The sequence below is a fragment of the Podarcis erhardii genome (assembly GCF_964252035.2).
Source record: "Podarcis erhardii genome assembly, chromosome: 10".
In the NCBI taxonomy this organism is placed as follows: domain Eukaryota; kingdom Metazoa; phylum Chordata; class Lepidosauria; order Squamata; family Lacertidae; genus Podarcis; species Podarcis erhardii.
The window spans coordinates 26,957,084-26,972,491 of record NC_138500.1 but is presented as its reverse complement, the minus strand read 5'-3'; the positions used below and the strand labels follow the sequence as shown (position 1 = coordinate 26,972,491).

Here is a 15,408-nt window from a genome sequence, read left to right as displayed (position 1 = left end):
AATGTTTGGCTGGCCAACTTTTCCATGGATGCATGTGTGAGAAAGGGACGACCATGCTCTGCAGCTTCTTTGAGTGCTTTTGTCTGGCTTGAATGGGTCCTTGAACTGCTTACCAGGGTGGAGAGATGCATGTGGTACGGTGGTATAGAAACCTCTGACCCCTAACTGGGTTGCTGGAATGCACCTATTGTACAAAGGTAAGAGTCACATCTGTCTACCAAAGCTTTCTGTGCCCTGAGAAGTTTCTGGCTTGCATGCCAACATGAAACTGATTATATAGTAGCACATTCCTGCTGTCTAAACTGCATAGGGATTAAAATGTATTTTGTAATTGCCCCCCCTTTTTTTTTTTTGCATCTGGCTCTACCAGCTTCTGGCATGCAGCCACCAAGATGTTGCCAATGAAGGAATGAAGATTGCGGGTTGCAAACAAGTTCCCTTCCCCTGCTCTGTTGAGAACTGATTGGCTTTATTGGGGCCTTGGCCTGCTTTCAGTGCTATACCCACAACATGGGCCATTGGCAAATAATTTTTATAGATTCCATATATATTTTCTCCTTTTGTGGAAGCAAGCAAGTCATGTCAGTGGTGATGCTGTGTGCTTGTTGATATGTAATTTAGTAATATGTAATTTAGGAAAGTTGGAAGCAGTGCACAAAAATATGAGAAAGACTGGAAATAAAAGTGATATTAAAGAGAAAAGACATTTGCTTATATGGCATAAGATAAATTTGTAGTTAGAGTTGGTAGAGTACCATCATGTCCAAGGACAGCAACTCAGTAAAATGCTGGCAAGTTCCATAGGACAACATTGATGTTTGTATCAATTATATTGTCTAATTTAATGGCTGTTTCACCACAATTTTCAAAGTCCAGTAGCAAGTTTGTTAACTTGGTCCACTGATTACTTTAAGATCACAATGTAAAATCTACCAAGGGTGCTTGGTGCAATAGGCAGGTTTTGAACTGTCATTTTCACTTATCCTCAGTTTATCTTTAAATGTGACTGTCTCTATTTTTACAAGGTTGTAGAAATTATTTGAATGTAACTTGTTATGTACAAATTATGAACACCCTATAAGTATTGATTACATTGACCCCAAATCAGGAAAGATAATCTATTATAATTCCCCGCAGTTCCCATGGGTATCCTAACTCTTCTATTTAATTTCCATATCTTCAGTTTCTTGCACATATTCACAAGCATGGTTCCTCTCCTCATACTGTTGAAGGGAGATGCTAGCAAAATTCCCTCAAGTCAGGCTCAGAGGGCTTGCAAAATCCTACCTTAAATGAGAGGCAGGTTTTGAAAGCCCCTAAATCAGGCATAGGCAAACTCAGCCCTCCAGATGTTTTGGGACTACAGTTCCCATCATCCCTGACCACTGGTCATGTTAGCTAGGGATGATGGGAGTTGTAGTCCCAAAACATCTGGAGGGCCGAATTTGCCTATGCCTGTCCTAAATTCTTCTCTGGCTTAGAATAACCTTCCAAGCAGAGAAAAAAATCCTGGTTTCCCTTCTTGGTCCCCAAACACTCTTCCTGCCAACACTTCAGTCTCCTAAACATCCTCCCCCTGCCTTCCCCTTTATGAACACTTCCCCAACAAGGCACCCTCAGGCTATTTTGCACTGCAACTCCAATCAACCCCAGTCAGCATGGTCAATGGTCGGAGATACTGGGTGCTGGAATTAAAGCAAGAGGTATGGGAGGAGGATGTTTTGGGGGGACTAGCAAGGAGGGACTCTTGGGGATCAGGGAGGTAGGTTATTTTGCCAAGCTTTTGGGTGTGTTTTCTCCAGATTTTGTTTAGTTTTCTTCAAAGTCAGTTGGAAGCAAGTGGGTGCAAGCTCACTCCTCTGTCAGACTCCACATACCTTCTAAGACCCGCTGAATACAGCAGACATGTCAGCTTCATTTAGACCTTGAAAATGTGTCAGTTTCCCCAAAGATGCACAGCGGTAAATATGACAATGGTTTTCACGGTTGTTACACAGCATCACTGACTCCATTGTGTTCTTTCTTCCAAGATGTATTTGTGATTGTCACTCACTCTCATTTTGCGAACTACATCCATTCAATTTCAAAAGGAGCTGGGAGGAGGTGATACCTCACTTGAGTAGAAGAAAGCCAAGTTTTTTGAGGGCACTTAACAGAATACACCAAGGAGAAATCAATAAACAATGGTATCGGCAAGTTCTGAAAATAGCTGCAAGCAGCTATTGAGAAGCTGTAGATGGGAACAGCTGGCCAGAATCTCTCTCTCTCTCTCTCTCTCTCTCTCTCTCTCACACACACACACACACACACACACACACAATTCCAACCAAACAACAAAACTTAACAACTGAAAGGAAATCTCTTGGCAGTTCTAGATCTGCCTCCTGTGCCCACTTCACAAAGAGCAAATCTCACTGAATGTGGTGGAACTTGCTTACCAGTAAGCATGCATAGGGTTATATGGTAACTGTCTTCCGAGTCATATTTGTCAAGGGAATTTTTACACCACCACAATATTTCCCAAATGGTAGGTGGTCTATAGATTCTTTACATAAATCAATAAAAGAGTACAGGATGATGATGATGATGATTTGCCTTTGTAGTATCCAGACTACTCTTTTTATTTTCTACTTTTTATGAGTTTGATCTGAAACTGTAGGAATCAGAGAGGGAGAAATCCTATGCTCACCTAGGTGAGACTGTGGGAGAAAGGTAGTCAAATCTAACAATGCATATTCTTGCTGGTTAGCATGTGAATGGGCTAAGGACTTAGCACTGTATTGCTGATAGGCGGACTCAGACCATAGAGATGTAACTGGCAGAGAAGGCTCTGTGTGATGTCATTTCCCCTTCTCTCCTGGGAGGGAAAAAGCAAAAGAGGTATTTCCTGTTCCTTCTCTCCCCACCCCACTCTTCAGCCAGCTATGAAGGAAGGCATGCCTCTGATTGCGCCAGCATGCCTGCAGCTGGTTTTGCTGTAAACACGTATTTTACCTGCATTTACTTTTAATGCTGTTGCTGCTAGGGACAAATGCTTGCCTGCGGGTAAAATATACGCTTTAAACTTGCTTTTCAGTCTGTAGCCTATTCCTTTGACTAACAGGGTAACAAAGTGGGAAATCAGCCTAGCAGCTAATTCCTTTGCTTCCAATTAAACTGCTTAAGATGAGATTTAAACTCTGCTCATTCCCGCGCTTTTAACTGCCAGTAGTAATTCTTTTGTCTGTTTCTTTTGTCTGTTAACCAACACACATAGGTTTGTAGGGCGATACAATATAGTTAATTATATTCCCTCACCTACCTAATAAAACCCATCAGATACAAGGGATGCTAAGAAGTCATCACTTCCTTGGCAAGGACATCAGTTCCCTGGGTTAACATTAATGAATTCAATTAACATCCCCCCACTCCCCAGTAATCAGGAGACCAGACAATAAGTAGAAAATGAAAAAACACATATCCTCATTTTAGCACACCTACAGTCATCACTAGATGTTGCAGGATATTTATTTGTCACCCAAATCAACAGTCCCATTTCTTTCACTTGATTCACTTTTTCTAATAACTGAATAACAGAGAATGCATGATGTCACATCATCACTTGGAGAGATTATCTGTCTTCTGCAAGCAGAACCCAGCGAAAAGGAACAGGGATTTGGTAATTTCCAGAGAGGTGGCTGTGTTCTGTTGCAGCAGAAGGATACGAAATGCAGAAAATTACAGACTATGATCATTGTGTTATTAAAAGTGGCCGGTCACAAAAACCAAACAGTAGTTGATGACACAGGCATCCTGGCTTTGGTAAGCCACCTAACACATGTAATGTGGTGGAAAATCCATTGCTTCTATTCTGTCCACACTATGGTTTTCAAATTGTAGTCTACCTTTGATGTTTCCTGGTTCTGGTATAGCCACCTTAAAGTCAATCCTGAGTATGCTGGGAGGTTAAAATGTCCAGCTGTTTTTTGATTATTGCTATTTCTGATGTTAGATTTATGCCCATTAATTGCTTTACCATTTGTCCTACACAGAACAAAGAAGGGTATTGTTGGCAGATGATTTGCAATATGATGATGCATCATTATTAGATATTGTAGGCAGAGGGTGGATGAAACATGAAGCTGTTGTTGTTGACAGCTATGAAAAAAAATATGTGAAAGCTAAAAATCTGTGAAATCCAGAAATCTGTTGTGGTATATAATATGTCCAGCGCATTCGACATGCAGTCTTATTCAGTGGCAAGAAAACCTTCCACTATCTTCCACTGTCATGTTAAAGTAATTCACTTAGGGCATATTTTCCTCAGCAGCAGTTTGATAATGATACAGTGGTACCTCAGGTTAAGTACTTAATTCGTTCCGGAGGTCAGTTCTTAACCTGAAACTGTCCTTAACCTGAAGCACCACTTTAGCTAATGGGGCCTCCTGCTGCCGCTGCGCTGCCGGAGCACAATTTCTGTTCTCATCCTGAAGCAAAGTTCTTAACTTGAGGTACTATTTCTGGGTTAGCAGAGTCTGTAACCTGAAGCATATGTAACCTGAAGCATATGTAACCTGAGGTACCACTGTATTCACATGCTTTTGAAATCTTGCAGATCATTTTTAAGTAATGGGGGGGGTTGCAGGGGTAGGATTAGGAGATTACTATTTGCTTTACTAGGAAATGCACATGAAGCAGTTTTTCCAACCTAAAAAGGTAAAGGTAAAGGGACCCCTGACCATTAGGTCCAGTCGTGACCGACTCTGGGGTTGCGGCACTCATCTCACTTTATTGGCCGAGGGAGCCGGCGTACAGCTTCCAGGTCATGTGGCCAGAATGACTAAGCTGCTTCTGGAGAACCAGAGCAGCGCACGGAAACGCCATTTACCTTCCCGCCAGAGTGGTACCTATTTATCTACTTGCACTTTGATGTGCTTTCGAACTGCTAGGTTGGCAGGAGCAGGGACCGAGCAACAGGAGCTCACCCCGTTGCGGGGATTCGAACTGCCAACCTTCTGATCAGGAAGTCCTAGGCTCTGTGGTTTAACCCACAGCGCCACCCGCGTCCAACCTAGTGCCCTCCAAATGCATTGGACTACAATGGCCGTCAGCCCCATCTGCTGATGGGAGCTGCATGCAGTCCAAAACACCTAGAAGGCACTAAGTTGTTGAAGGATGATTTCAGCTCTCTCCCATCTTTCTTGTGCTTCTGCAGAAATTTGGATGGCTGAATCTCTAAAGGCCTAGAGGTATATGTGCTGCAGCCAATTTTGGACAAGGGAATAGCAGCTAAAAGGGGTGACTAGATTAGATGGCCTTCCAGATTATAATGACTTTTACCAGTAAATTTACTTGCTCAGCAGGGGATTAGTGTTATGCCCCAGGCAATGGTTATGTAAAACATGAAACTTCCCTGCTCTCACCATGCACCTATCTTAACCACACAGTATTTTGATAATGAAATAGCTTTAACTTTTTCCTCTTAAAAGATTCACACAGTAATTCAGCGACAGAATGTAAGCTTAATTTAAACATCCTTATTATCAGATTTGCCCTCTGGGTTCTCATCATTTATCCTATTACTGGAAATGCCAGTTATGTGTTTACAAGAGAGGTCCAATTTCACTCCACCCCACCCCCCCCCATCCATAGTAAGACATTATTTTAGCTTCCTTTCCCTCAAGGTAGGGGAGAATTAAGGCCAGAAAAAGGAGGTTAAGGGAAGGATTGTGTGATATAGCAGAAAACAGAGAGATAAATCAACACTAGCCCTCCTCTTATTGCATTGTTTTGGAGGGTCAGGAGTAATCTGATAGAGGCACACCCCCCCAAAGCAAGTGCCTCTGTTCAGCTTGTCAGAAATACATGTGATTTATAAGCATAGCTTACAGCTGAAATGTTACCACCACCATCACCACCCACAGACCCACCACACTGGCATGGGAAGGAAGATGGTGTTCAAGCACCTCAGCGGAGTGCCTTTTGCTGCCAAGGGAGCTAGGAATCCAAGTCAGTGTCCCAAGTAGGAATGTGATGTTGCTACATCAGTTTCTGACAAAGGGTCTCCATCAGTGGAAAGTCACATTCACAGTAGAGACCTGAAGTCTCAGCTCACCTCTCTCCTTGGTAGGAAATTGAGTGCTGACACAGAGCTGAAGCACTCGTGCCTCCCCTTTCCTCTACTCTAGATAAACTTGGTGGACTCTCGGGAGGGAGGTTGGCAGAGTTGGCTTTGCGACATTTCTGCTTAGAAGCATACACAAGGGATTGAGACCCTCTGGGGTTTGAAAAGGGATGCCTCTGCACTCTTCATCATAACAAAAATTAAAATAAAAATTCTTTAAGATTATGAGGATCTTATTTTGAGAAATGCTATAGGTAATGGCTTACAGAGCATCTGACTATAGAATCTCTTTTCCCTTTGTTACTTCATGTTGCAGCTCAAGTCCAGCTTCCCATTCCTGCATGTGGTGTTGGATTTTACATGTCTCCTTGTTATATTCCTCCTTTTTATATTTAAATTGCCCCGCCCCAAGCCCATTGAGTTATATAATCCATTCAAGTAAAAATTCAATAAATATTATTCTTTAACGACATTAGCAATTTTGTTCCAAAAACAATTTTTGATTCATATGTCTGGTTTTACAACAACAATAAAATACTATTCCCATTTGGAGGACTGAGTTTACTGGAGGACAAAATTGCTAAAGATGTGAAAAATTTTAATTTTTTTTAAAAATGGGAGTAGCTAATCACCTGGAGAGGTAGCAGGACCTTTCAGATGACAGTAGCTTTAAAGGAGAACTGAAAAAGAGAGGGGTTAAATGAACTATTTGAATAGACCTTCACTATGGAAGTTCTTTTGGTTTCATGATGGAGAGCTCACTTAAAAATATCAACTCAGTGTGCAGCAGAACTGAAAAAGGCAAATTTAATATGGGGAATTATTAGGAATGGGCGTGTTTTCTGTGGAGTGTCTTCATCTGGAAACCTTGTATAGTTCCAGCTCTTTTGCCTCAGGAGGGTATCCTAGTACTGGGAAAGATACAGAAAAGAGCTCCTGAAATTTCAGAGAGTTTTCTTAGATGCTTCTTTGTTTAAGAAAAAATATAACTAGGGGAGGGCATTAGAGTTCATAAATTTATGAATGCTAGAGAAGAATAGATAAGTTTTTGTAGCACAATTTGTTACAAATGAAATAGTTGGGTGGTAGGTTCAGGCAAAAGGAATCATTTCTCTTATGGAATTGATTGCCCCAAGAAGTGATTATAGCCACCATCTTAGGTGGTTTATAAAAAGAGTAGAGAAATTGATGGAAGATAGAATGTAATCACTGTGTTGCAAAGGAAGTATAGCGTTGCTGGGGGATATACAATGGGGGGAGTTGCTGCCTTCAAGCCCTAGTTGAGACTTCCCACAGGCATCTGGCTAGCCACTGCTGGGAACAGGATGATGAACAAAATGGACCTTTAGTCTCGTTTCAGCGGGACTTCGTGTTCTCACGGCCACCCGGTGAGATTTGAACCAGCTGTCTCTGCTGTTTACACGAGTTTCAGCAAAAAAAAAGACAATAATGTCAAAGTAATTAAAATGAAGAGTAACAGGGATGTTTCTTCTGTTTTCTTTTTTGGGCCTTAGAGGACATACCTTGATGTGATTATTTGCTTCTTTGTGTATGTGAGAGTCAGTGTGTTGTATAAGAAATTGTTAAGGAAAGCTAAAACAATTATTAAGGAGGAGAGTGCATTCAATATTGAATCTGACTAATCCACGAAGTATCACTGAGTTTGGGGACAGAGATCTACACCAGTGGTCTCTGTTGTTTATATGGGTTTTGGTGAAGAAGAAAAAAGACAGTACTGCCATAATTCAAATTGTGGTATTAAAAAAGTCATTTGGGAATTCACTCAAAAAGAAGCAGATTTAACCACATAAGCACACAGCTGGAATGCCATATGGGAAAATCAGCTTGGAGTATGGCTGACTGGAATACTTCTCTGTTAAAAATGGCAGCCTCTCAAATCTTCTTAACAACAACAACAAGACAGCTAGGGGCATGCTTAGAATTAAACCACAGATCTATGATTCTCAATGGGATCAGATATTGAGAGGTATCTTCCCTGTGCTTAGTTTATTTGTTCCTTGGTTGAGATAAACTGGGTGGCAATTTTTGCTGGGCTCTTTGTGTGAGCAGCAGCACGATGGGATACTTCTTGCCTTGATTCTGCTCATAAGAATCAACCCTATCGCAACCCTATTTCAAATTCATGGGGGCTGGAGGGCTGTTGCTAAAGGAAACATGAGTTTTTCTTACCTTCCCCATCCCCTCCAGCAGGTTGGCACTTCCCCGTGTCCATGTCCCCGTGTCCATGATTCTTGGAGCCATAGAATTCCTGCAGTGCAGGAATCACAGCTAAAGAACCGCAGACAGATGTGTTCTGTGCACAAATTTTACTGAAATGTACCTTCATTAGGAAGAATGCAAACCAGGCAAAGCATCCCAAGGCTAGAAACTGCACTTGGGATTTCATGTTTTGTAAAACGCATTGATACATAACTTCAGTATAGTTGTAAGAACATAAGAAAAGCCCTGTTGGATCAGGTCAAAGGTTCATTTGGCATCTTCTTCTCACAGCAGCCAGACAGATACCTATGGGAAGCCCACAAGCAGGATCTGAATGCAGCAACGCTCTCTCCACTTGTGATCCCCAGCAACTGGTATCCAGAGGCGTTCTGCCTCCAAGAGTGGAAATAGAACATAGCCCATTGTGGCCAGTAGCCATTTAAGCCGTCTTTTGTAGACCTGGTATCACAGAGGCACACACTTCTTAGCTTCTCTCAGCAGAGCATATAAATGCAGCTAAGTACTTACTTGTGTCTGGAGATTGTCTATTGACTCCAAATACTTTCTCATTTTATTCCTAGGATTTTTTCTTCTTCTTATCTAGGGTCTTCTCTTCTAGGAGGTCTCTAATCTAGCCTCCATTATCAATAATAGTGATGTTATTGGCTGCCTAACTAGAGCAGGCATAGGCAAACTCGGCCCTCCAGATGTTTTGGGACTACAATTCCCATCATCCCTGTTAGCTAGGGATTATGGGAGTTGTAGTCCCAAAACATCTGGAGGGTCGAGTTTGCCTGTTCCTGACCTAGAACATGTGAACTCTCCCTGAAAAGGGTTTTTGTTTGGTCATACATTTGGGAACTTCTGAAGACTAGCTATCACAAATTTTACCATCTCCTTTTCCTGCATCATATTCTATATCTATCTATCTATCTATCTATCTATCTAATCTAATCTAATCCAATCTATCTATCATCAGTCTACATAATAAAACTTCAGGTACCTTGAAGCAATGATTTCAAATGTATATGGTGTTACAAATATTTAACATACTTGCTGTTTAACATACAAGCGTCAGATGAGCATTAAGCACAACAAATGGCATTATTCAATAGTGGGACTGTTTTCCTGTTTAATGAATAATAAAAGTGAAAAATTAAATTGCTCTTATTCCCCTTGCTTTCATTGTCTCTTTCTTTCTTTCTACTTAGACAATCCATGTCGCCATTGTCTGTGCTGGATACAATGCCAGTCGGGATGTTGTCACACTCGTCAAATCAGTATTGTTTCACAGGTAACACCTTTATCTTGTTGCGTGTTTCTTGGTAAACATGATCAAATATGGTTTTGCTCCTTCTCAGTACAGTCTTTGGGTAATGCCATGTTCCTAGCCCATGCAAACAATACTTTCCAGTCTAATCTAAATGTCCTCTGTGAAGAATGTGTATTAGGTACTATATGCACTTTGCCATGCATTATAAAGTTGGCAGCAATTCTGTATGGGTACTACCACTGGGTGTGTCTGGCTGCTTCTCCTGTTTGCATACTTCTACATGCATACCACCTGAGCAAGTTTTTCTAATAACAACTGGGCACATTCCCTCTCAATAGTTGGATTTATTATGGAAATGGGCAAAAACTGATATCTTAGATCTCTTCTACCTAAGCAGTAAAGGGCTTTAGATCAACATCAGATTTTTTTAAAAAGTTGTGTTCAAAGGCTGGTAGGAAATCCAATAATGATAGAGAAGTGCTATAATACCCTTTGAGGAACCCATTGACAGTAGGCTACCCTATTCTTCACAAACTGATGCTTCCAAATTATTCATACGTGCAGTTATACATGAAGCATATTACATTAGCCAAGCAAAATAATAGCAACTATATTTGCATCTTGCAAGGCAAAATTTGAAAATGCAATCAAGCTGAATTATAGATACTGTAGTTTGTAAAAAAAAATACATTCCTTACAAAATGATGTTGCTTTGCACTGGTCACTATTGCTTTGTCTTGCACTGGTCAGCCTAGCTTTTTGTTGTTGCTGCTTTCATCTTACATAGACTTCAAAAAATCTTAAGCAAGTTTACAGACATTACAGAAGCATTAAACCTGCAGTCTCCTCATTGAATAACTTCTTCAGACAGAACATGTGGCATCCAGTGAAAATTTACATGGTATCTGACTGATTTTGAGTGGGCATGCCTTGATTTGAAAACTGCTCATGTTTTTCCTTGGAAAGATTTTACAGATCACATGTAGTAGTAAAGGTGGATCTGTATTGAAACAGATGTGAAAAATCACTTTAGTTCAGTATTCAGCTACGCAAGCTAAGCTCCCAGCTTTCCAGAATTGAGCTAAAACTGTTCTTACCAAGAACTACACCAGGGAACAGCTAAATCTGGAAATTGGGCCACTTTTCCTAGTCAAGATAAAAACCAAATCCATTCTATTTACTTAGAATTTATTCTGCTCAAACAAAGCTCAGTTGTTGGGGTTTTTTGTGGTATAATTGGTGTGTGTACTCATCTGGAAAGCTCACAAAGCCCCCCCCCCCCCGATAAAGCTAGTGGTCTGATCTCTAGTCTCTACAGATCAGAGTTATCCATACAGGGCCTCTGAAAGGAATTTTATCAGGGGGGTGCAAACTTTCTCTGGGGCCACTTAACTTCTCCATTAGTTGTTCTGTTTTTATCCACCATGCCATGAACTATAGCCTGTAAGGTCAAAAAGGGTATGGAAGATGAGAAAGGAGTGGAGTGGAGCGCTCTGTTCATTTTCTGCATTTAAATCTTATACTCCCTCCATGATAAATATAAATAAATATACATAAAACAAGAGGATCAGAGATAAGAAAGCACATTTGATTTGAACATCTTTGTTTATTTGAACATCTTTGTTTATGCTACAATACTGATAAGAAGGAAGAATTCTCTTTGAAACAACCTTTTATATTGCAATGCAGATCAGATCAGAAGACATTAGTATTAGTATAAAAAAGTAGATAAACTTACTATTCACTTTTTAGAAAGAGCTTTTCTGTCCTTTTTTGTGAAAAATTTCGAATCACAGCATGAACATTAATTATTCTGACAATGTTTGATTCAATACTTAGCCTGGCCAAATCTGCAAGATGTTTTTGAGACATTGTAGGCCTTAAATAATTTTTAATAATTTGCTAAATGACCTCTCTCCAAAAGCTACTGTTGCTGTGAATGTTAATAGTATTCTTAAGCTAACATAAACATAATGCAAACAGGTCACCGAGTTTGTACTCTGTCAACAAGTTCAACAGATCTAATGACTTTAACTGTGCATTTACAAAAAAAAAATTATGTACCAAGGGTAAATGTTGCATTTCTTTTCCAAAATCATCCCCATTAAGGTCAGCAGGACATTGCTCTGATAAAGTTAAAGCTTTCCTCTCCACATCATTTTTGGACATAGTAAGATATTTCCACAAGAAGTCAACTTTTTCTGCCAACAGCACTGAAGTGAACAGTTAATTCTGCTATCTACCAAAACATAAAACACACACTTTGTGAAGTAGGCCTCTTCTGGAGTATCACCTCTGCCATTCACTTATTCCAAGTTAGCATCAGATGTGCTGTCATCATGCAACCTTGCCCTCTTGTGCCTAACTCCATCATATATACAGGAGAGTTTTATTTCTATATTTATGTTTGATGCAAAAGATGCCGCATATAATAAAACTCCATGGACTTCATTTGTTGTTTTGGCCATCACATTTAGTCCTAGGAGGTCTTCTAGTGGTAATTTAATGGCAGGCAAGTGAGCTGCAAAGGGCTTTACACATTCAGCATGATCTGACCGCCTTGTTTCAGACATACCATGAAGAGCACAACCAATACATTTTTGTAGTAATTTCCACCACTTAGAATGGGAGCTGAACAAGGTGGTACACAGTTTGAATTGTTCTGAAAAAGGCTATTGCTTCAGATATGAATTCAGCAGCATAATTTCCAAATAAGATGAGTGTATGACAACCACAAGGTGAAAAAAAATGCTGTTGAGAATTGTTCCTGTATTTCTGCTTGTGTGCCATTGTATTTTGTGGCCATATTTGCCCCATTATCATAGGCTTGAGCTCTACAATCACTGGGAGAAATAGCATATTCCTTCAATCTATACATTAGCAACTGAGCCATTTCTTCTCCTCTTTTGTTGCTACAATCTGTAAACTTGAGAAATCCTTCTTGAATCTCCTACCCTGTTTGTCTTAAAAGTACATATCACAGAAGAAATGTTGTTTGTTCAAAATGGGAAGAATCTAGTGTGGAATCTACTATTACTACAAACTACTTTGTAGCAAAATGTCTTGTTTCACAAGATTCGAGCATTCTGCAATAAATTCATTTTGTGAGTCTGTGGACAGATAATGAACTTGAAGCCTCTTACTCCTTTTCCTCTACACTTAGCATGTGTTCTTGGAGGATGGTGTTCCACCTGGAGAACAGTTCAATGATTCCTAAAAAAGTTTCCATTGTTGGAATCACCATTTTGATGGGTGAACCATTAAATGGTAGACCATGCTCTCCCAAGAAGAGTACAGCACTGATGAAATGCTTTAAAAGGTTATACCATAGCTGTCAACTTTTCCCTTTTCTTGCGAGGAATCCTGTTCGGAATAAGGGAATTTCCCTTTAAAAAGGGGGAAAGTTAACAGCTATGGGTTGTACCATTTCACAGCTTCAGTTTTGATTGATGCTTCTAAGATGATGTCAACTCCTCCCTCAGACAGCAGGGCACCATTCTAGTTCTCACCAAGCTAGGTCCAGCGCCAAGGGCCTTCTGGCGGTTCCCTCATTACGAGAAGCAAAGCTACAGGGAACCAGGCAGAGGGCCTTCTCGGTAGTGGCGCCCGCCCTGTGGAACGCCCTTCCAGCAGATGTCAAAGCGATAAACAACTACCTGACATTCAGAAGACATCTTAAGGCAGCCCTGTTCAGGGAAGTTTTTAATGTGTGATATTTTACTGTATTTTTGGTTTTTATGGAAGCCGCCCAGAGTGGCTGGGGAGGCCCAGCCAGATGGGCGGGGTATAAATAATAAATTATTATTATTATTATTATTATTATTATTATTATTATTATTATTCTCTGTGACTGTTGGGAAGTAAAAGGTACAGCTGTGCTTGCTTGATCAAAACAACAACAAAGTAGCAAGAGCTCACCTGCAAACTTTGCAGCTTGTTGCAGGTTGGCCAAAAAATAACTTGAGTTGTAAAAAGACTTTACAATTCCTTATTAATTATATCTGAGCAACTTTGTTTCTCAGGTTAAGCAATAATTCCAAATTAACAGCACCTTTTGTCAGCAAAAGCCCAAATTAAAATACACAGAGATGAATAATCATCTAATCCTCTATTCATAATATTAATAAATCAAAGCACAATTAAATATCTTAGGTAGGGGTTTTTCAAGGGACTTTTTGTTGTTGCTCTTATTATACCTTTACAAATATTAACTACCTCCTGGTTTTTATTGGAGTTATTTGGAAAATATAGTTTTACCGGTTGTAGTCAGTTCTTCATCAGTTCGTGATGATAGTGGTGGCAATGAGCTGTTTTGCCCTCCCCTGCTTGAAGATGGACTGCTGTCAGTGACATCACCCACTGCCCTTCACTGGCAGACAGCAGTCCCCTCTGTAGGTGGAGCTTGTCACCTGCAGGAGAACCAAGTCAAGCCTGTCTTCTCGCTTCGCCCACTCATGTCATCTTTCACTGGGACTTCAGTGCCACCTCTCTGGATATCTTAGGAGAAGTAGGTGGCAGCACGTTGGCAGAAGACAAAGTGGCCAGGGGAAGAAATATTCTGGTGTTTTATGTAAGCTTACACAAAATGTAAATGTTAGTTTTCACAGAATATATGCATATGTTTTCTGAGGTCCCAGGGAATTCCTGGCTCTCTCCTTTGGTTCCCAGGCCCCCCTTTTTGACCCCAGGCAGGGGTATGATGTGCCCTCTGCACTCCACATGTATCCGTGCAGGCAACCAATTGCATAACCAAATGCCTTCCCTGCAAGTGGAACAATATTTTTCTTGAAAATTGTAATCAAGGTGACAGGAAGCAAAGGACTTTTCGATTAGCAAGAACGATCCTGCTGCCAAGCCAGAACCAAACACTCATGTGGATCTTCCTGATGCAGCCTTGAACTGCACTTGAAAATGATTGGCTCAGAGGTTGAATATGTTATCATTTTAGTTGTGATTTTAAAGGGAAGATTGCTTTAGAGAGGTCTCATCCTCCACTTGACTAGGGCACATCATACAGCAACCGTGTAATTCAGTATAATTAGTAGGCTTTGGGATTGGTAGGCAGCAGGCTGCTAAATAGCTGGTGTGTTTAGATAGCTGGAATGATGGTGAAAAGTGAAGCTGTATGAATGAGAGACAAGGGTAGTGCAGGGTTATGCAAGTTTGCCCATTCTACATTCTTTAACTTTTGAGATGCTCTTAGCTCTTGGCTTTCATGGTTGCCATATTAATTCCCATGTGTACAACATATATGGCAGGAGAAATGCACTGTCAGAAGTATTACAGTCAAACCTCAGTTGTCGAACGTAATCCATTCCGGAAGACCATTCGACTTCCGAAATGTTCGACAACTGAGGCATGGCTTCCGATTGGTTGCAAGAGCTTCTTGCACTCAAGCGGAAGCTGCATCGATGTTCAAGTTCTGAGGAACGTTTGAAAACCGGAGCATTTACGTCTGGGGTTTTGGTGTTTGGGAACCGAAATGTTCAAAAACGGAGCTGTTTGAGAACTGAGATTTGACTGTACCAGCATATATATATATTCCAAAATGGCTCTTCTGATTATGAATTCTAGGTTTGACAATCAGGCCCAACATTAGCAATGAAGACATATTGGAAAAAACTGGTTTGCAAGCAAAACATTAAAACACAACAACTAGAAAATAAATCATAAACCTGGTTCTCTTTTCCCTGTACCACCTGTTTTCTGGTTCTCTTTTCCCTGTACCACCTGTTGGGGTTGCTTTTATAAGTCTTCTGGGTTCTCCTTAACTTGCAGCTGGGTCTCTTCTCACTTTTGAAGGGAATGGCAT

General features: G+C 40.6%; 1 protein-coding gene across 1 annotated transcript in view; it reads left to right on the top strand.

Annotated features, from left to right (window-relative positions):
* LARGE1 (LARGE xylosyl- and glucuronyltransferase 1) overlaps window positions 1-15,408 on the top strand; it is a 328,203-nt gene that overhangs the window by 151,758 nt on the left and 161,037 nt on the right. The window contains exon 4 of the mRNA XM_081879465.1: window positions 9,535-9,617. Within this exon, the coding sequence (XP_081735591.1) occupies window positions 9,535-9,617 (83 nt within the window). The remainder of the gene's footprint in view (window positions 1-9,534; window positions 9,618-15,408) is intronic.